The 21,796-nt window shown below is 41.7% G+C and overlaps 1 protein-coding gene across 2 annotated transcripts in view; it reads right to left on the bottom strand.

The window, feature by feature from the left end:
- The window catches only part of PI4KA (phosphatidylinositol 4-kinase alpha), a 125,233-nt gene that overhangs the window by 10,928 nt on the left and 92,509 nt on the right, over positions 1-21,796 (bottom strand). For both annotated transcript variants that reach the window (XM_073674958.1, XM_073674967.1), the window contains 19 exons: positions 20,595-20,751; positions 20,383-20,510; positions 20,018-20,176; positions 18,220-18,371; positions 16,880-16,987; positions 16,160-16,287; positions 15,736-15,891; positions 15,535-15,614; positions 12,939-13,132; positions 12,295-12,385; positions 12,050-12,217; positions 11,808-11,861; positions 11,368-11,488; positions 10,953-11,082; positions 9,823-9,893; positions 9,309-9,381; positions 7,956-8,026; positions 7,261-7,367; positions 2,739-2,843 (listed from right to left, as the gene is read on the bottom strand). In XM_073674958.1, coding sequence (XP_073531059.1) covers positions 2,739-2,843; positions 7,261-7,367; positions 7,956-8,026; positions 9,309-9,381; positions 9,823-9,893; positions 10,953-11,082; positions 11,368-11,488; positions 11,808-11,861; positions 12,050-12,217; positions 12,295-12,385; positions 12,939-13,132; positions 15,535-15,614; positions 15,736-15,891; positions 16,160-16,287; positions 16,880-16,987; positions 18,220-18,371; positions 20,018-20,176; positions 20,383-20,510; positions 20,595-20,751 — 2,253 coding nt within the window. The remainder of the gene's footprint in view (positions 1-2,738; positions 2,844-7,260; positions 7,368-7,955; positions 8,027-9,308; positions 9,382-9,822; positions 9,894-10,952; positions 11,083-11,367; positions 11,489-11,807; positions 11,862-12,049; positions 12,218-12,294; positions 12,386-12,938; positions 13,133-15,534; positions 15,615-15,735; positions 15,892-16,159; positions 16,288-16,879; positions 16,988-18,219; positions 18,372-20,017; positions 20,177-20,382; positions 20,511-20,594; positions 20,752-21,796) is intronic.

Below are 21,796 nucleotides of genomic sequence, written 5' to 3'. Positions count from 1 at the left end.
GGAGGTTGCAGTAGTCAAGGCGGGAGATGATGAGGGTGTGCACTAGTGTTTTTGCGGATTCATGGTTGAGGAATGTGCGGATCCGGGAGATATTTTTGAGTTGGAGTCGGCAGGAAGTGGAAAGGGCTTGGATATGTGGTTTGAAGGAGAGTTCAGAGTCCATGGTTACCCCAAGGCAGGGAGCTTGAGGGACTGGGGAGAGTGGACAGCCATTGACATTGATAGATAGGTCAGTTGGGGGGGGGTGAATGAGATGGCGGAAAGATGATGAATTCGGTTTTGTCCATGTTAAGTTTTAGAAATCTAGCAGAGAAGAAGGATGAAATAGCGGACAGACATTGTGGGATTTTGGTTAGTAAGGAGGTGATATCGGGTCCAGAGAGGTAGATCTGTGTGTCATCAACATAAAGGAGATAATGAAAGCCATGAGCCTCTATGAGCTGTCCCAGGCCGAAGGTGTAGATGGAGAAGAGCAGGGGTCCTAGAACTGAACCTTGGGGGACACCGACAGATAGGGGGCGAGATGAGGAGGTGGTGTGTGAGTGGGAGACACTGAATGTCCTGTCTGTTAGGTATGAGGAGATCCAGGATAGGGCCAAGTCTGTGATGCCGAGAGATGCGAGAGTCTGTAGTAAGAGGGAATGGTCCATTGTGTCGAAGGCAGATGACAGATCTAGGAGGAGGAGGATGGAGTAGTGTCGCTTAGATTTGGCGGTTAGTAGGTCGTTGGTGACTTTGGTTAGTGCAGTTTCAGTAGAATGGTGCGGTTAGAAACCAGATTGTAGGCGGTCGAAGAGGGAGCAGGAGGAGAGGTGAGAGGACAGCTCAGAATGGACGTGTTGTTCCAGTAGTTTTGAGGCATAGGGGAGAAGTGAATTGGGGCGATAGCTAGTCAGAGAGGATGGGTCAAGGGAGGGCTTTTTGAGGATGGGTGTGATTGAGGCATGTTTGAAGCATGAGGGGAAGACACCAGTTGTTAGTGACAGGTTGATGAGGTGGGCTAGGGCTGGGATGAAGATAGTGGTAAGGTTTGGGATGAGGTGGGACGGGATTGGGTCAAGTTTGCAGGTGGTGAGGTGTGATTTGGAGAGTAAAGAGGAAAGTTGATCTATGAGCTATCCCAGGCCAAAGGTGTAGATGGAGAAGAGCAGGGGCCCTAGAACTGAGCCTTAGGGGACACCGACAGATAGGGGGCAAGATGAGGAGGTGGTGTGTGAGCGGGAGACGCTGAATGTCCGGTCTGTTAGGTATGAAGAGATCCAGGATAGGGCCAAGTCTGTGATGCCAAGAGATGAGAGAATCTGTAGTAAGAGGGAATGGTCCACTGTGTCAAAGGCAGATCACAGGTCCAGGAGTAGGAGGAAGGAGTAGTATTGCTTGGATTTGGCGGTTAGTAGGTCGTTAGTGACTTTAGTCAGGGTAGTTTCAGTGGAGTGATGCGGTCGAAAGCCAGATTGTAAGCGGTCAAAAAGGGAAGCAGGAGGAGAGGTAGGAGGACAGTTCAAGGTGGACATGTTGTTCCAGTAGTTTTGAGGCATAGGGGAGAAGTGATATGGGGCGATAGCTAGTCAGAGAGGATGGGTCAAGGGAGGGCTTTTTGAGGATGGATGTGATTGAGGCATGTTTGAAACATGAGGGGAAGACACTGGCAGTTAGTGACAGGTTGAAGAGGTGGGTTAGGGTTGGGATGAAGACTGTGGTAAGGTTAGGAATGAGGTGGGATGGGATTGGGTCAAGTTCACAAATGGTGAGGTGTGATTTGGAGAGTAAAGAGGAAACTTGGTCTTCTTTAATGGTGGAGAAGTTGGTTTTGGAGGAGGAAGGTTGAGTAGATATGAGGAATCAGTGCTATTAACGGAGGAAGGTTGAGTAGATATGAGGAATCAGTGCTATTAGCGGACTACAATGGTGCAGTATGGATGGGAATACAGACAGCACTAGATTCCTAGCGAGAGGGCACATGTGGCCATATAACTGTGTTATAAGAGCAGTCAGCACATGAAAAGGCGTTAAGGTGGATTTATATGGAGGGTTTGGTGGTAGCATACCGTTTCAAGGAATAATCAGACTGCATGGATATACGTGTTGGAATTAAATACTATCTAGGCTGCAAAGCACAAGACGTCTCTAGCATGAGGATGTTAATGGACCTCCTGGACTCCATTTTTTAGACATTAAAGGTATAAATCGGGTTCTGCATCCCATTGGGAGATGTAAGCTAGGGACGTCAGAGACCGTGGTCAGTAGGTCTGAGTAGAAATAAGAGAATAGTCTAGAAATAGGAAAAGACACATAAGGGACAGTTCTGCACCTGTGATTGTAGAAGTGTTTTTGAGGAGTACAGCAATAAAATGTTATATTTGAAGATATATGAAGAGCTGCGAAGTTGATAGGCTTCTTGCAAAAAGGGAAACTCATGAACACCACTAATACTGATTTACAGTACCAATTTATGTGCCATGGACAAAGAGGTAAAATCGCATTCAAGAGGTAGACATGTTTCAATGCAATTGTAGCGGTTTATTAGTGCATGTGAATCTTCTCATGGGACGGTGCCAAATTAATTTTATCCCAGCCATGAGGATAAATATCAAAATAGCCTTCTAATAATATGGTTTTGTGGTACAGTGATGTTTGATATGCATAAACAGGACACATAAATGTCATTAAAGAAATAAAATGGCCACATAGTCCATAAACATAATGAATATAACAATTCCTTCTAAATTTCAACTTACCCCAGGAGCTGTTGCCACTACTCTGTATGGAAAGACGAAGAGGTCGAGTCCAACCAGCTGGAAAATGTTCTTGAATAAATCAATAATCTGCAGAGCCAGCATATCCTGGTAGGGAGGAAACGGGTAAAAACATACTGATCAGGTCTGTGGAGTCGGTATAAAATGGACCGACTTCGACTCCTAAAATATATAATAAATTGGGTACAGTAGTACAATGCAGGATGTGCTGCAAATGTTTTCATAAGAATTTGGGAAAGTTATCAAAAGTCCTATAAATGTCTGTTCTGGTCCTGATCTAAGGGTCTAGACTTTTAGTTGAGATGAATCTGAGCTGCACTTTATGTACACGCTCAGTAGTGAGGCCGTGCTGTCGGGAGTCAGGGAAATTGAGAGAGTCGGTGGTTTGGCTTACCGACTCCACAGCCCTGATACTGATGGTAAAATCTTAGATCTGAACATAGGGTACTGTCGCTGTGTTCAGCCAATAGTTAAAGGGGTATTCCCATCTTCAAGATCCTATCCCAATATGTAGTAGGTGTAATAATATTAGCAAATGCCTCCAATTAGAAATGTAGTATAGTTCTTCTGATTCGCTATGTCTCTTTCCTCATGTGCAGGCATTGCAGGACCTTAGATATCCATGGTTACGACCACTGATATAGTGACAGTTAGTTAGTTGCTAGTGGTCGTAACCATGGATACCTAAGGTCCTGCGCATGAGGAAAGAGACATAGCGAATCAGAAGAACTATACTACATTTCTAAATAGAGGTATTTGCTAATATTATTATTACACCTACCACATATTGGGATAGGATCTTGGAGATAGGAATACCCCTTTAAGTAGTACTCAGACTCATCAAGTAACATAAGTAACATACATGTCTGACTCCACTGAATAGGCTTAGTATTTCAGCACCTCGGAGATAAGCAGCTGCCAGTCACCTCTGGCACAGCTTATTTCAGGGGAGGAAGAATAGAATCATAAAGGAAAAAACTAATCTATCCTGTTATATCTTCGTCCTTCTCTTCACAAAAACAGGCTTTTAACCCCTTAACCCCCGAGGGTGGTTTGCACATTAATGACCTGGCCAATTTTTACAATTCTGACCACTGTCACTTTATGAGGTAATTACTCTGGAACGCTTCAACGGATCCCCCTGATTCTGAGATTGTTTTTTCGTGACATATTGTACTTCATGTTTGTGGTAAAATTTCTTGGATATCACTTGCGTTTATTTGTGAAAAAAAACGGAAATTTGGCAAAAATTTTGAAAATTTTGCAATTTTCAAAATTTGAATTTTTATGCCCTTAAATCAGAGAGATATGTTACACAAATACTTAATAAATAACATTTCCCACATGTCTACTTTACATCAGCACAATTTTGGAACCAAATTTTTTTTTTTTGTTATGGAGCTATAAGGGTTAAAAGTTGACCAGCGATTTCTCATTTTTCCAACAAAATTTACAAAACCATTATTTTAGGGACCACATCACATTTGAAGTCACTTTGAGAGGTCTTTATGACAGAAAATACCCAAAAGTGACACCATTCTAAAAACTGCACCCCTCAAGGAGCTCAAAACCACATTCAAGAACTTTATTAACCCTTCAGGTGCTTCACAGGAATTTTTGGAATGTGGAAGAAAAAAATTAACATTTAACTTTTTTCACAAAAATGTTACTTTAGACCCAATTTTTTTTATTTTCACAGGGGTAACAAGAAAAAATGGACCCCAAAATTTGTTGTGCAATTTCCCCTGGGCACGCAGATACCCCATATGTGGGGAAAAAACACTGTTTGGGCGCACGGCAGGGCTCGGAAGGGAAGGAGCGCCATTTGACTTTTTGATTGTAAAATTTGCTTGAATAATTAGCGGACGCCATGTTGCGTTTGGAGAGCCCCTGTGTGCCCAAACATTGGAGCTCCCCCACAAGTGACTCCATTTTGGAAACTAGACCCCCCAAGGCACCTATCTAGATGCATAGTGAGCACTTGGAACCCCCAGGTGCTTCACAAATTGATTCGTAAAAATGAAAAAGTGAAAAAAAAAACACTTTTTCATTTTTACGAATCAATTTGTGAAGCACTTGGGGGTTCCAAGTGCTCATTATGCATCTAGATAGGTGCCTTGGGTGGTCTAGTTTCCAAAATGGGGTCACTTGTGGGGGAGCTCCAATGTTTGGGCACACAGGGGCTCTCCAAAGGCAACATGGTGTCCGCTAGCAATTTGAGCCGATTTTCCATTCAATTTGTTAGCGGACACCATGTTACATTTGGAGAGTCCCTGTGTGCCCAAACATTGGGGCTCCCCCACAAGTGACCCCATTTTGGAAACTATACCCCTCAAGGATTTTATTAAGGGGTATAGTGAACATTTTGAACCCAGAGGTACGACACAGAATTTGATAACATTAGGTCATCATATTGAATAAGTTGTCATTAGTCTTGAGCGCAAGTGCTCGCTACTTGAGTTTGCATCGGGTACTCAGGTATGCACCATGTACTGCGTGTGCTCGAGTGACATGCTCGAGTCCCCGCCCGGATGTTTCACGGTTATTAGACACCCAAAAAAAAACATGCGGGGATCGCTCGTGCATGGCAGGCAATCCCCGCAAAGTTTTTTGGGCCGTGAAGCATATGGGGCGGAGACTCGAGCATGTCACTCAAATACCCACGATACTCAATGCATACCAGAGCACCCGATGCAAACTCAAGTAGCGAGCACTTGCGCTCAACACTAGTCGCCATATCATCATCTTTTTTTCTTACTTTTGAAAAAAATCCCAATCCCATCACAACCCTAACCCCAACCCCAGTCCTAACCCTAACACAACCCTAACCCTAGCACAACCCTAACCCTAGTACAACCCTAACCTGAGAGTTTATTTTTTACGCCGTTCCTCATGTGGTATAAGTGATTAGACGACCTTATTCTTCGGGTCGGTGAGACTACAGCGATACCAGAATCATATGGGGTTTTTATGACTGACAGCTGTCACACACTAAAAGACGCATTTTTTGTAAAATATAGTTTTTGCATCGCCATATTTTGAGAGCTAAATTTTTCCAGATTTTGGCAGACAGTCATTTGATGGCTTGTTTTTTGCGGGATGAGTTGACGTTGTTATTGGTGCCATTTTCAGGCACGTGACATTTTTTGATCGCTTTCTATTCCGATTTTTGGGAGGCAGAATAAACAAAAACCAACAATTCAGGAATTGTTTTTTTTTTTTTTCTTTTTTTTATTCTGTTCCGCGTATGGTAAAATTGATAAGGCAGCTTTATTCTTCGGGACAGTACGTTTACAGCGGTACCACATTTATATCGTATTTCTATGTTTTGCACTTTTACATAATAAAAGCAAATTTATAGAAAAAAATATTTTTTAGCATAGCTTTATTCTGAGAGCTATAGCTTTTTGATTTTTTGGATGATGGAGCTGTATGGCGGCCTGTTTTTTGCGGGACGAGATGACGTTTTCAGCGGTACCATTTTTATTTATATTCGTCTTTTTGATCGCGTGTTATTCCATTTTTTGTTTGGCGGTATGGTGATAAAGCATTGTTTTTTGCTTCGTTTTTTTTTTTTTTTTACCGTGTTCACTGAAGGGGTTAACTAGTGGGACAGTTTTATAGATCAGGTTGTTCCGGACGCAGCGATACCAAATATGTGTACTTTTATTGTTTTTTTTTAATAACATTTATTGATGGGTACATTATATTTTTATTTTTGGTGGATTATTTTATTTATTTTTTTTTTATATTTTTACAATTTTTTTTTTTTTCACTTTCTGACAGTTTTTATACTTTATTACTTTGTCCCACTATGGGACTTTCACTTTTTTTTCTCTGATCGCCTGCATGGCATAGGGATGCAGCACCATCCCTGTGTCATGCAGGCTGTCAGCGCTGGACAGGGAGAAGATTGTTTGGAGATGCACTGCGCATGTCCAAACAATCTTCCTGCTGTCAGGTGACCCGGATGTTGTCATGACGACATCGGGTCGTCATGGCAACATCCTGGAAGCCACGGCAGACAGCGCTGGAGGCAGGAAGAGGAGGTGAGTATCTGCGATCACCTCCCCTTGCCACCGCAATGCTGCAATCGACTTCGATCGCAGCATCGCGGGGGTTAATGTGCTAGGAGCGGTGCAGGACCGCTCCCTGCACATAGTACCGGGTGTCAGCTGTGACAATCAGCTGACACCCGGCGGCGATCACGCCCGCACAGCCTGTGTGCGCGCGCGATCGCCATGACGTACTAATACGGGTCTGGCTCTTAAGTCCCAGGGCACAGACGCGTATTAGTACGTCTAATGTTGTTAAGGGGTTAATAATGATTTGCAATGTGCCTTACATATAAAATTTCAGGCAGATGTCCCTGTACATTGTGGGAGATGCCAGGCTCGCATGCATTTTACAATGGGAGCACTTCTTGTCCTCACACATATTTAGAGGAGTCCAGTATAGTAGAAAACTGCACCTTTTCCCGTTTATTACAATCCTGCCCACTCACTTGTCTGCAGTCATCTCCCACTTTAAAGATGGCTGCTTGCCAGCATATCTTTTTATCCACGTCTTCCTCCTCGCTTTCATCAATAGAGTCTGAGCGACAACGGAGACCTAAGAGTTGGAGAAATTGTCAAGAATTGAATGTTTTCTGAAAAAACTAAAATTATATTAAATACCTTAATTGGTTACATAGGTTGAAAAAAAGACCTAGGTCCATCAAGTTCAACCTTTCTCCACCAATTATACATTTTTGTCACTAAATTATCTATAACCCACAATCATCCAGCCCCTTTTTAAAAAGCTGTCACTACCTCTTGTGATAGGTCATTCCACAGTCTGACTGCTCTGACTGTAAAGAACCCTTTCCTATTCAGGTGCCGGAATCGCCTTTCTTCCTCACATAATGAGTGCCCCCTGGTCCTTAGTATAGTTTTTGGAAGGAATAAGTCATGTGCTAGACCTTTGTACTGACCACACATATATTTATACATGTAAATGAGATCTCCTCTGAGACGTCTTTTTCTAAGCTAAAAAAGTTCAACTTTTCCAACCTCTCAACATATGAGAGACCTTCCATCCCTTGTAATAATCTAGTTTCCTGTTTTTGAACTGATTAACTTCTGAATATCCTTTTTAAAATGTGGAGCCCAAAACTAGATCCCATATTCCAGATGTGGCTTCACAAGTGATTAAATGTACCTTCCTTCTCCAGCTCGCTGACTCCACACCTCTTCACCTTGAACTTGGCAAGATATGGAGCTTTAGCGGCACTACAAGTACAAACACTTATTAGATGCCACAGCAATGGCAGACATACAGCTAAAGACATAACACACATTGCCATGCATTATTGATACTGACTGATATATCCTATGTGCAGATCTCATATTTCCCCATCATAGGGAGGCATAGGACAGAGGGAACGCACAAGCTGCCGCTCATGGATGTATACTTTATGGTCTGAGTCAGTAAGATCATATATAAATGGCTGCCAGGACTCAGAGGAAGCTTGTGAGTCCTGCGGTTTCCAACCACAATGACTTATTGATAGCTCCCTCAGTAGGATCAGTCATTGCGTGTAAGTGCAGACCAAAAGCTTTCTAGAAGTCCAGGCAGCATATGCATTTTTAAAACCTTCCTTCCTGAATGGTCTGTAAAGACATTGCAGCAGGTCTTTACAGGGTGGCTACAAGTAATGGAAGTTGATTGTCAAAGAAATAATACACTAATAAAGTCTCTAGGTGCAGATGGAGTATTGCTTCACCCCTAGGAGACCACAGTATAGCAGGGGAGATGCAGACAGATACTTTAATGATAATGAAATGACTCTGCTTGTGTCTGCTCAGCCTATACAGCAAAGCTGACACCTCTGGAAAACTCCAAATAAAGTGTAGGCACAGAAATATGTAGTTTTACATCTCATGAAGACTTGTCAGAAAATAGTGCTGGAGGGAGGAAGGTAACCAAACCCCCACCAATTGCTAGAATGAAGATCCTGTTAAAACGTTGCGTCTTTTTAGCCACACCAGGAGGAGCTGTTCTTATGTGATTATCATCTATTTGCCAACAGCATCTCTCCGGATCATAATGGATTTAGCCTAGAGTTACACAGTGACGTGCTGTGCGACATTACCACACTGCAACAATCACAGGGGCACATTGCATGTAATGATTAACTATGGCATTGCGTTGCGACCTGTAATATAGAGTTGCAACTGTGTTCGATTTTGTGTCTACAACTTGGCTGTTCTCTTTACAGCAACATCACAGCTCTACAATTGCAGATAAAACAGCAAGTTGAAGAACTTTGTTGCGCAACTTTTCTGAGAACTGCTGTTGTGCAACATGTCACCGTGTAGCCCTAGCCTTAAAGAGATACAGTCCTTTACTCTAATGATCAGTGTGTGCCCTCATGATACCCACAGATCTAATCTTTTGTTATAGTTTTATGGCAAGTGACAAACTTTTCTAAAAAAAAAAAAAAATAATAATGTAAATAAAAAAAATAATAAATTTGAAAAAAAAACGACTTTTAAAACAGATCATTTTCACCTTTGCATGGGTGTTCCAGATTGGAAGTCAATATCCAAAACTATAGCTTCTGGGTTACTGGGCAAGTAGCAACCTGAAACAAGACCCAGAATGGAAAAAAATATACATATCACATACAAAAATAATACAGCTATACAACAACATAGCAATACACTGCAATTACCACCTGACTTTACTAGTCATAGGCTGGGTCCACACACGCACATTTCATGGTCTGTATACGGACCGCTATGCATGGTATGGCCGCAGGTCTCCGAATCGAAATTACAGCCTCATATGTGTCTATGAAGCTGTATGTTTGGGTCGGGAGTCCAGCAGTCGGTCTGGGAACTGTGGTCCATATACAGACCAAGAAATATGGTTGTGTGAACCCGGCACCTATAGGGAACTGGAAACCACACCACACTTTACCATTTACCAGTGCTTCAAAACATTAAATTACTGGATTATAATAAAACTTTTACATGACGTAACATAAATATCTAAAAAGAAATAAAGTACGGCAAGATCTTACCTGGCTGCACCTTTACATCAGACAGGGCATTAAGACAAGCTTTCTTACGTTCTTCACCTTTAGGGTACGGTCTGGCAATAAAAAAGAAGGCAATATTTGTAACACAGATATACACACATGTGAAGATGTAGGGGGGGGTTCAGTTAAAACAAGGAAAAAGTTTATAACAATACAAAACATCTCCATAAATAAGAAGTGCATAGCAAAGTAATTCATCAGAGACACATCGGGCATAAGAAGAATTACTTGACACCATTCTTGGTGAAATACTTATTCCAGTATGTATTTGGACCAACTTGGTCAGCAATTCCACAAGAGAGGAAAAAAAGCATTGACTACCAGTCCCGGGATAAAGAAATTTGACTGGAAAACGTCAAATATTATTCCTTAGAGTGTAATAAACCGTTTCCCCCAACTTTAAACAGATTTGTGCCTGGATTCACCTCATTTGCTTAATGAGACTGATGGGAGATATATGCATTGCCCCTAGTCACATTTCCCGGCATACTTCTGATTAAGTCATGACAATAATGACACATCAATGGCAGGTTTTTATGACATAAGGGAAAACGTGTAGTAGGATCAGTGATCCACAGAACGTATCAGTTCCAGACGGCTTTCCACAAAATTCCACTTTCAATGAAACCACTTGACACACAGAAATGTTCACATAATAGGACGGAAGAACTTTAATATCAGTTTCTTGGGTGCAGTAATGTTTAAAAAAGTATAATTAAGTTAGATGTGAATTGTCCTTTACCTTTGATGCAAATCTGTACTGAAACAAAATAAATAAAAAATAGAATGCCCACAGAATGGACAGACAATGGGGCTTATGTAGGGATTAAAGATAAAAGCCTGTGGAGGAGTATTATCGTGATTATTGGGGTAAACAGTTGGGAAACATATCTATAGCAATATAGAAATGTTCCCCAACCGTGTTAACTCCTCCAGTTATTTCATACCCCTAACATAAAAAGTCCTGCCCTCAGTATACTGACTGCCGAAGGTACGGAGATTTTATATTTGTTCTGATAGCACGAGTAGATGAAGGCCAGTGCTCAGCGTGTAGAAACCAACAAATAATGGCGTGTTGTCCAAAAGTTGTAACAAAGATATGAAAGGCTTACTTTATAATGGCAGAAACGTTGGTTATTTTATTGAAAAAGTCAAATTCTCGCTGGTAGAAGTCTTTGGCAGGCCCTGACAGTGACCCTGTGATTTCCTCCATGAGCTGTTCCAGCAGATCTCCAATGTCAGCTGTAGATGAAAATTACAGGTCATCAATATCAGATCGGTGGTGGTCCGATATCAGAACAGGAGTTAGTCTACAGTACCTGTGAGGGTCCCTATACAATGGTGGGGCAGTGGTTTTCCACTCAGAACACCGCTTACATCCAGTCAATTCCAGAGCTGATAACAGCTCATCGGTGGGGTGCCGGACTTCAACTAATGTTGATGATCTATCCTAATAGTAGGTCATCAATATCATTGTTGTGGAAAACCCCTTTAAGGAAATATCTTATCGAGTTCGTCATTACTCACGGTCCTTCTGGTGTCCTTCCTCATCTAGATAAATGTTTGTCTTCATGTTCCAGATAAACTGATGAGCCAAAAGCTGGGACTTGGCTGCTGCCCACAGAATGTATTCCCGAACATAACCCATCTGCACAAATGATGGTATATTTTTATCAAATCCACAAGAAAACACTAAGATAAAGAATCTCCTTTTCATCTATCAATATGATGTGAGTATTGAAAGTGACAGCTAACTGTGCTCATGTGGCGCATATGGAAAAAAGCAATAAATACTTATCCACATACCAGTGGCACATACCAGTCATCATGATTATCTTGAGATGGTTGTACAAGATACTTTTTACCTATGCAAATTGTATTTATTCGTACAATTTAGAGAGTAACCTTTATGTGACTTCTATCTATTCAGAACACTTGACAAACGTCCGGAATATACAAAAACTCACCTTGTCATACCTCAGAGCTTGAACGATTTGTGGAATGTAAAAAAGGATGGCATCCTGAAAATTAAGAGGAAAAAAAAACACAACTCACAAAAGTTGAGCAAATTAGGAGGTCAAAGGCTAAAGAGAAATAAAGCAAAACACTAAGTAAGTGAAGATAAAGTGGGGCTAAGCAAGAAGGAAAAACATGAAAACGTAAGACAGTCAGTAAAAAAGAACATAACACAGGATAGTTGAGTCGTTACCGGAGGGAATGATCGAAGTACTTTCACCCCATATTGGGCAGTCAGTGGATGTGGAGGGTACATGCTGGAGAAATAAGACAGTCCAGTAGGTGGGTCAGTTGGTGCCCAACACAGAATATGGCTGAGCTCAGGAGCATCTGCATCTATCGTGTGCCATGTTACCAGATACTGAAAGACAAAATCGCTTATCAATGATCTACAAAAGAAAATGCCCAGATGGCAAGTCTGCCCTGCACCACGCTCACTTTGATCGCCTCTGGAATGTCACTGACAGCTCCTGGGTCCAGTCTCACTAACCGGGTGACTTCTCCAGCAATTGCTTCAGTGTTTTTAAATCTGCAAATAAAAGATGGCCCCTTAAAGAAATAGTAAAAAGAATACAATACATATTTTCACTGTTGTTTCAATTCTTCCTATGATCAGGTATCTTATCATTACGGCTAAGGCTATATGACTTTGACTATCGCGACAAAACGTTGCTCGGTGCCTATGCTACAGAAGTGAATGGGTTGGCATTGCGACACCTACACTACAGCATCAAGAAAGTCGCAAAAAAAATACGACAGAGTCTGAGGTTTTGTGACTTGCTTGTAGGTGTCGCAACGTGCAACCCATTCACTTCTATAGCACTGTGATGTAGCAGCGGCACTGAATGAACCTCTGTTGCGCAACAACTGTTGCGACCAAAGTCGCCATGTAGCCTTAGCCTAAGAGATGTTCTCAGTAAGCGGGTCTTCTCCGAGGACCATCTATTAACCTAAAACAAGACAATCCTCATATACAAAAGACACAGAGCCCCCCTAATAGTGTGGTGCCCCAAAGTGGAAGGAATCCATCAGTAGATGCAAGTAAGCATCACTAGTGTGTCTTGTCTGTAAGAAACCTTCACCTTGTAGGTAACTGAACTGCTAGATGAGGGGAAATACTCCAAGCCAGATTAACGTTGTCCTTCCATTGCTTTTCGCTAAGACTGATGTACTTAGATCTCCAGTTGGCTACACTGTTCTCTCCCGTTTGATCCAGCTCCAGCTCGGGAGCAGACAGGGGGTTGTACCATGTAGTTAGCCGGTCAATTTCAGTGGCCTAGAAAAAGCAATATTAAAAAAAAAAGTTTGCTCAAGAAAGAATAAATAAATCAGTAGTCAGCGCTTTGTATTGATTGGATGTTTTTCCTCACAGACAATAACTATGGCTGAGCTAAAATCATGATTTGAAGTAGAAATCTGTTTAAAGGGAATGTGTTACCAGAAAAAGACCAATTGTCTAAATTAGGTTTTTATGTAACAAGAATTTTGAAAAAAAAAAAATGGGTTAATGATTTTTTTTTTATATCACATCTGCATTAAAAAAAAACAAAATTGGTAATCTTGCAATTTTCACAGTGGCCACTGGGGTTGTCCTTTCATGAAGAGTTTTCAGAAGGCTCATTATCAACAGAGGCAAGATTACAATTACTGGTCACACTCCTGCACGGCTAATAGGACAGGATCCACCAATCACAATAAGTGATTCCACAGGTGGGCCTTCTCCCCCTCTTCTTCCCAATGACCTTCGCAGACGCCCATTAGAGGCTTCAATAAAAAAAGATAGTTCATTACTGCTAATGTATATGTTGATTTCTATAAAGAACAGGAAGCATGAGTCTAAAATAGCCCCAGTGGTCAGTAAGAAAATTGCAAGATTTATTATTTTTTAAAACAGATTATGATATGATAGATAAAAGCCAAAATGTTTTAAACATACATTAACACAAAAAACTAATTTAAACAAGAGGTCATTTTTATGATACATTCCTTTTAAGATGTAAACATTTACAGGGGAAGTTTTACAGGCTACACATTGTGGAGTGGTTATCAGTACATAAGATTTCTTAAAGGGAATCTGTCAGTAGGATCAACCCTCCTAAGCTGTCTATATGGGCATGAAGGTTATGGGAAGCTGAATAAAATGTTATCTTGATATCTGCAATCCAATGTCTTATTCTAGAGAAATCCAGGTTTTTCTTATATGTAAATGACCTGTTCCAGGCTATGGCCGGACACTGATCTGCATGGAAAGCTGTGTCCGGAGCTTATTCTACATGAAAGTGAGCGTTACCAGTGTGAGACATGTAACTAACACAGAACTTTGCCTGAGGGCTCTTTCACACGTCAGTGTGTCCAGTATGTGTGGTCACAGTTTCCACACGTACTGGAGATACTGATGCACACAGACCCATTCAAATGAAACTGACATGTCCGTTTCTTACCCGCTGCACGGGCCGCAAAACGTCCCACACGGATGACACATCCGTGTGACATGTACCGGCGCCTAGGAATCAGCGGTACAGTTAGCACTGTTCCCAAGCGCCGGGTGCTGAAGCGATCACTCATTATTGTCCCCTGCCAGCGCTGCGATCAGCGCTAGCAAGGGACAATGTTGAGAGATGTATTCTGTTGTCGATGTCTTCAAAAGCTGTAAAAATAAGAATAAAATAAAAAAATATATTATACTCACCTGTCTTGAAGCGACCGCGCACGTCGAGGAGCCAGGGAGAATGACTCGCTCCAGCGAGCGCCCCCTGTCCTCCGCTGAGCTCAGTGACAGGTCACCGCTCACTGAGCTCAGCACAGAGGAGGGGCTCGCTCGCTGTAGCGAGTCATTCTCCCCGGCTCCTCAGCGTGAGCGGTCAGATAGATTACAGCAGGGGACACTGAGGACAGGTGAGTATAAGGATTTTTTTATTTTATTCTTATTTTTACAACAGGACACAGTGGACTACTACTCTCAACATTGCCCCTTGCTCGTGCTGATTGCAGCACCAGCAGGGGACAATGATGAGGGCAGCAGTCAGCACCCGACGCTTGCGAACAGCGCTAACTGTACTGCCGATTCCCAAGCGCCAGTACATGCGATCCTGATACGGCACACGTGTGCCACACAGGTGCACACTGACACAGATATCTCCGGTACTGGAAATATCAGGACGTGTGAAACCGGCCTGAGACAGATTTGCAGCTGCAGCTCTCACAGCTCTGCTGTATTTTAACAATATTGCAGCCCTGTCTGCCTGTGAGCTGGAAGCTGAAAGGAACCTGCAGATGTGTCAGGTATAATCACACACAGCTCTGCAGTGATATCAGGAGAGCAGAGTGCGGCCATTACACATCACACTGATAATGTCTGTAAAGCGCTGTGGAATTAATGGCGCTATATAAGTGAGTAAAATAAATCAATAAAAAATAACTCCCCCCTTCATTTATAATAAGCTCTGGAGACAGATTCTCATGCAGATCAGTGTCGGCCCATAGTGCTGAACAGCTCATTTACACATAAGAAAAACGTGGATTTCTCTGGAATAAGACATTAGATCACAGATACCAAGGCATCATTATTCAGCTTCCAATGATCTACATGCCCATGTAGACAGCTTAGGAGGGTTGGTCTTACTGACACATTCCCTTTAAGCAGCTCATTCTGAAGATCATGTTAACTAATACACATACCAGGAGAGATAAAAGCAGAGTTCTCCTTTTCATGTAGTACTTGTGTAACTGAGTTCCCCGGTTTGTTTTCTTTGCCAATCCTGAGAACAGAACAATATATAAAATGGAATATCATTTGTACATTAAATAAAACTAAACAATTTCCACTTAGAATAACTGTCTTTAAAATTATAGTAAAAAAATAAGTAACTAATGTGGTACCTGATTTTTTAGAGATTGTAGACATGCCACTGGATAAGGGGTATGTATTTATCCAGCCCTGAGTAGTCTGCTGCCGGGAGCCCACCGTTACATCCAGATTGCTACGGGTTACATCTCCCATTACAGACAGGCTGTTCACGGAGGGATCCTGATTATCTATAGATGAATATGAACCACAAAAATGGATGGGGTCAATAACATGAATGATTAATAGATGCCACAAAAGATTGACTTTTTTTGTTCTAATCCTGGACAACCTTTTTAAGAGCGCTGAAGAAAAAAAAAAGACATTTTCAAATGTTTAGGCAAACATACAAATGCACTACATTACTAGGTACATATTTAGAAAAGCTAATACTGACAATTGGATTCAGTTTATCACCCAGTGAACTCATACTGTACACACAGGAGAGGACCATCTCACCTGGAGGAACCAGCTGATTGGCGGTAAGGTACTTCTTGTCTGAGAACATGGCTGTCCAAAACTTAATCATAATGGTTATATCTTCCCGGAGCTGCTTCTCTGGTTGTGTTGGGAATTTAGGAGGAGAACTATACAGAGACAAAGATTAGAAGATGGTCTATTATGTTCATGAATAAGAACAAAGCTTATATAATATGCTGGATTGCTCAAGGCACACCATTAATATTGCCAGTCTAATCAGAACAGATATTTCATCAAGTCATATTTGCATCCACAAAAAAAAAATTAATAGACAAAAATTAATGTAAAGGGATGATATCACTCGATTCATGCTGCCCAAACCATGAGCAGCATGAATCAGAGCCTGGCTCCACAATTACAGCCTGGTATGTTTCTCTGAAATGCTGCAAAGAAAACGTAGTTTGAAGAACCATACGGAGACCATAGGGAGTGACGTGACTAGTCCGCAGCAGCCCTCCGCACCTATCTAGTTGACGTGACAAGTCTCTGCCATGTGGGTACATAGGAAGATACTTGTCAATGAAATGCAGCAGAGCAGAGAGAAGAATGAGGAGGCATCGCTAGACTAGTCAGGTCTCTTCTTATAGCCCTCGGAAAGCTTTTCAAATGCCGGCGCGTTTCAGAAAAAAACACATCATAGCTATAATTGTGCAGCCTGCCCAGCATGAATCGAGTGAAAGGTTCCCTTTAATACTGTACCTGAAGTAATCAAATGCTGTTGAGTAGATCTTTTCTCTAAGAACATTACGGATGGTGGCATTAGGAACCACATCAGCATGTAGTAATGACAACCCTAGAATCAGCAGCCTAAAGAGAAGATGGAACACAAATGATTTACACAATCTTTCAGTAAGTAGGTGAAAAATAAAAACAAAAACTGGGTTACAAATTAACACCTAAAATTATTTAAACTCATTTTTTAAAAAGATGCACAATGTGCAATTCCATATTATAATGGTATGACACCAAATTTTCTCTTTACCGATAGTGTTAATGCCGTAAGCAGGACATCAGCTGCAGGAAGATATCCATGAATGACATTGTTGTAATTACTGTCCATTCATAGGCTTCAAATATGCCACTTGCACATGAGGGACCAGTGAAAAATCACTTTAACACAACTTTTGGATTTGAACCATTTGTAAATTAAAGTGTAGGTTCAACTTTTCCATAACATTACGTAACTAAAAGTTTCTTTCGAGCAGTCAGGACCCCTCAATTATCTGTGCACAGGGGTATGCTCCGCATTATTGTGTATTGTGGTGCACACCATTGTAATCGGGTAGTAGAGGGGTTAGGACTACATTACTGTACCAGAAAGAGGATTGTTACTTTGTGAAGAAAGGCAGCAGCCCCAAGAAATAGATGAATGCATATCAAAACATTCCCTGGCATAAGAATTCAATGTTAAGTTAAGCTTTATAGATTAAAGGGGTACTCTGGGGAGATAAAAAAATGTCCTAAAGTTCATACCTTAATAGACTATTAGGATAACATGAATAATGCTGTTTTCCATCCTCACAGTAGCTGTAATTCTGTGATGCTGGAGCTGCTCCTTGGTGCTCCCCCCTCCCTTATGGAACGTTACGTCACACATCAGGGGGCATGGCCTGCTCCTGGCAGCAGCCAGCCCCGTGATAATATCTCCTTCCCAGCAGTCCTAGATCATGGAGCAGGCCACGTCCACTGATCTAGAACTGAATACAAGCAGATATCAGAGAACTGGCTGCTGCTAGCAGAGGGGAGCAGTCCACACCCCCTGATATCAGTCTGAATACAAGCAGATGGCATCAGGGGGCTGGCTGCTGCTAGCAGCGGGGAGCAGGCCACACCCCTGATATCGGACTGAATACAAGCAGATGGCATCAGGGGGTTGGCGGCTGCTAGCAGCCAGGAGTACGCCGCGCCCCCTGATGTGTAACGTAACGTCCCATAAGGGAGGGGGAGCACCAAGGAGCAGTTCCAGAGTCACAGACTTACAGCTACTGTGAGGATTGAAAACCGCACCTTTAAAAAGATGTTAACAAAAAATCACTTACTTAAACCGGGGTCCAATAGCAGCTACGTGCCTATTTAGATTTCCCTTTGCCCCTCCAATATTTAGGGAAAGGGATCGCTGCAGGAGACTGGAGAATATTTCCACCTGGTCAGAGCTGCAATACTTGGCAATTTCAAACCTCTGCATCAGAAACTAGAAAGAACAATGCAAAACAACAGTGAAAGTGGTAGGGTTAACGCGTTTCAACCAACCTATATTGTTTAAAAAGTAGCTGTCCTTTTAATTTTAAATTCATAAAATCAATAGGACTAAAATAAGCAACTTTGTAATATATCTTATCAGAGAAATCTGCTTTCGTTCTACACAAGGACTGATCATTCAAATCTGTATCCAGAGAAGAAAGAATATTACATTACTGAGATAGGAGATGGCCGTTACTGCTGATAAGATTCTATATAGACTAGGGGTGCACAACCTTTTAGGATCCAAGGGCCACATATTCAGATCAAACCAACCTCAAGGGCCGCAATATTACCAATGTATTATCTTCTGAAACATTTATTTCATATTGACAGTATGTGCCATAAATATCTAATAAATGCTGGTCCCCTTATTAGGGTTCCCACCTATCAGGAAGGTAGGGTACTCTTCTCAGGAGTTTGCAGTCTAGAAAGGAGGAGACTATGCATTCAGATCTCTCCATAGTAGTATATGCCAGTCACTGGAATAGTGGAGTCTTTAATGAATCAAACAGCACTCCTGCATGGTCACCTCCTCACATCATCTACTCCTTTTTGGGCTACAAGAGCCATGAGACAATCACACTGCACACCATTCATAAATGCCCATCCCTAAGGTGCTACACACCACTGGTCTTCTCCATGTCCTGAAAAATACATAAGACCAGACACTATCATGTTTGTGGGCAGATGGTGGAGGGCTGCACAGAAGGGCATCGTGAACTGCCGCATATTGCCCCCAGGGCGCAGGTTGTGCAATCCTTATGTAGATGGAAAGCAGGAGGAAGAGGGAAAGAGCTCTGCCTTTAGCTCCTCTCTCTTGTTCTCAAGACTCTACAGAAAATCTTATCAGTAGTTACTGCCATCTCCTATCTCAGTAATGTAACAATCCGTCTTCACTTAATACAGATCTTACCTGGGATCTGAGAATTTTGAAAGATACTGATCAATCCAGGAGGAGAAAGAAGCAGCTTTCGCTAATAAGATAAATTACAAAGTTTCTTATTTTGATGTGCACTATTGATTTATGGATTAAAAAAATGGTTACTTTTTAAATAATTATTTAAACACACAGATCACCATTACACAGGTGTTAAAATCCTTCTCTCTTGATAAATCATGTACATTATGGATTGGAAAAGGTAGCCTTAGTGTTAATCATTTGTATTATTTCAAAATGTATAGACTTTAACGCATACGCTCAGCCACTTATCTGAGGAGAAGCAAGGATTTCGGGACGACTGTTCTAGTAGTTATTGAAGTTAAGTTGAGTTTAAAGGAAACCAGAATGAAAAATAATTTTTTTCCATCTTATTCCTGATGTATACCTGCCAGGTATACTGAATAGATATGCAGAGATAGATGTGGCCCAAAGGCTCCCATCACAAAAATGTATGTAAAAAGGACATTTTTGGCATAAGCTAGTTCTAAAGTCCTATGGATACATTCATCAATATGCCAGGAGCTTTTCATACACATACAGCAAATGTATACCGCATACACTCAGACAAGTCTGACGGCTATGAGCACTTCTCCAATTCAGTTCTGTGTTGAACAGCATTAAAAAAAAGTCTACGTAGGTAGGAAATTACAACTCACATCAATCCATATATAATGGGGATTCACTTTTGGAGGACATGGATGAGGCTGGCTTTGCTCAGAGGCTGCCAAGGGGTCCGCTTCCTTCTCCTCTGGTGAGAAAAGTCCAATCTTCTGCTCTACTGTCATTTGCCATGCACCGGCCATCTCTCGCATGAACTGTGAAAATACCAGATGAGTTTGGGAAAAATCCATACAATGGCAGAATTTAAGCACAATAAGGAAACATTCAATTTACAACCCGTGAGACTTCCAGCCATGAGGGAAGGAAACTATGCATTGTATTGAACAGATACAGAGGTATACCAACAAATTTGATTAAACACTTTCACTGTAAGGTTTGGATTCATCCATTTCGTCCTTACCGGCACTTCAATGCCATTCTTAGCTGCCAAAAGCCATTCCCAGCAGGCAATGGCTGTCTCCATGCCATGGTCAGTGAACATACGAAGAGGGGCCCAACACAAGTGGTGCAGAAGCTGAGCGTCACATTCTGTAAAACAGTATTTTTACTAGTCAGGTTAAGAAGACTCACACTTAGTCATGCTTCCATTTACAATCACTGTAATATCCTTACCTTTGCTGCTGATCAGCATGGCTGTAAGCTTGAAGAGGTCTTGTGTGTACGTCTCTCGCTGATTTGATTCCAAGGCATCATTCAAATGTTTTAGCATTAACTTGTTCAAATCAGAAGACCGACCAGTGGCACGGGAAAACTCGATCATGCCAGCAACCTGACGAAAGAATCAAAGATTGACATTTCTTTGGATTTCATATTTTTTGGTCTGATAAAGCCAAAGCCTACTGTATAGTAGGCTCCGCAAGTGACCTTCGACTAACATCTACACTAATCCGTACCTCCCACTCCCGGCTTCAAGACTTCTCCCGAGCAGCACCTATTCTTTGGAATGCTCTACCCCAAGAAATTAGGATGAACCACAACTTACACAGTTTTAGGCGCTCCCTATAAACACACCTGTTTAGGGCGGCCTATCATGTTCCCTAACCGAAGTCCTTTTATATTCTTATAGCCCATTCCTTACTTCTCCAAACATAAATCTCCACCGAACCCAAAAGCACTACAGATACAGGATGGTGATGAGCTCATGCAGCCTCTATCTATCCCTCATCCCCTCAAGATGGCTGGACCATCATTGTAAATTAGCCCCTGTACTTTGTGTCACCCCCACCTCATTGTAGATTGTAAGCTCTTACGAGCAGGGTCGTCATTTTTTGCTTTAATTATTGTATTATCTTTAACTGTTACTCATGACTGTTGTATATGAACCTCTGACTTGTAAAGCGCTGTGGAATATGTTGGCGCTATATAAATAAAGATTATTATTACTGTATATGCCAAGATCAGGGCTGAATTTATCTATGTACACAGTAGGCAGCTGTGGGTGAAGACTTGTGGTATAGGACATTTATATATGATATACATTTACAAATAAATCTATATGCACACACACATTTGTAAGTGTGTATTCATTTGTTACTTACACATTAACAATTCTGAGAACGTGAGAAGGCACCCAAGGAGAGACAGTGACAAGGCTGCAGAGATACTAGATACTGTAATAGGTACCTTACCTTGGTCTGTTATATTTTGGATTTTAAGGCAATATATGACTGTGGGTCTAGTCTACAAGATGTAAAAGTGGAGGCTGAGCCTACCGGCTCCTGAGATATAATGCACAAAACAAAGTCCTCCAGTGAACTCACAGTTCATGATAATAGAGGGAATTCCCGCTTAGGAACCCTCTTAATTAAAGACTA

The sequence above is a fragment of the Phyllobates terribilis genome, unplaced genomic scaffold (assembly GCF_046119375.1).
Source record: "Phyllobates terribilis strain yellow unplaced genomic scaffold, ASM4611937v1 Scaffold_1__5_contigs__length_1240528914, whole genome shotgun sequence".
In the NCBI taxonomy this organism is placed as follows: Eukaryota; Metazoa; Chordata; class Amphibia; order Anura; family Dendrobatidae; genus Phyllobates; species Phyllobates terribilis.
This window is presented reverse-complemented; position numbering and strand designations above follow the sequence as displayed.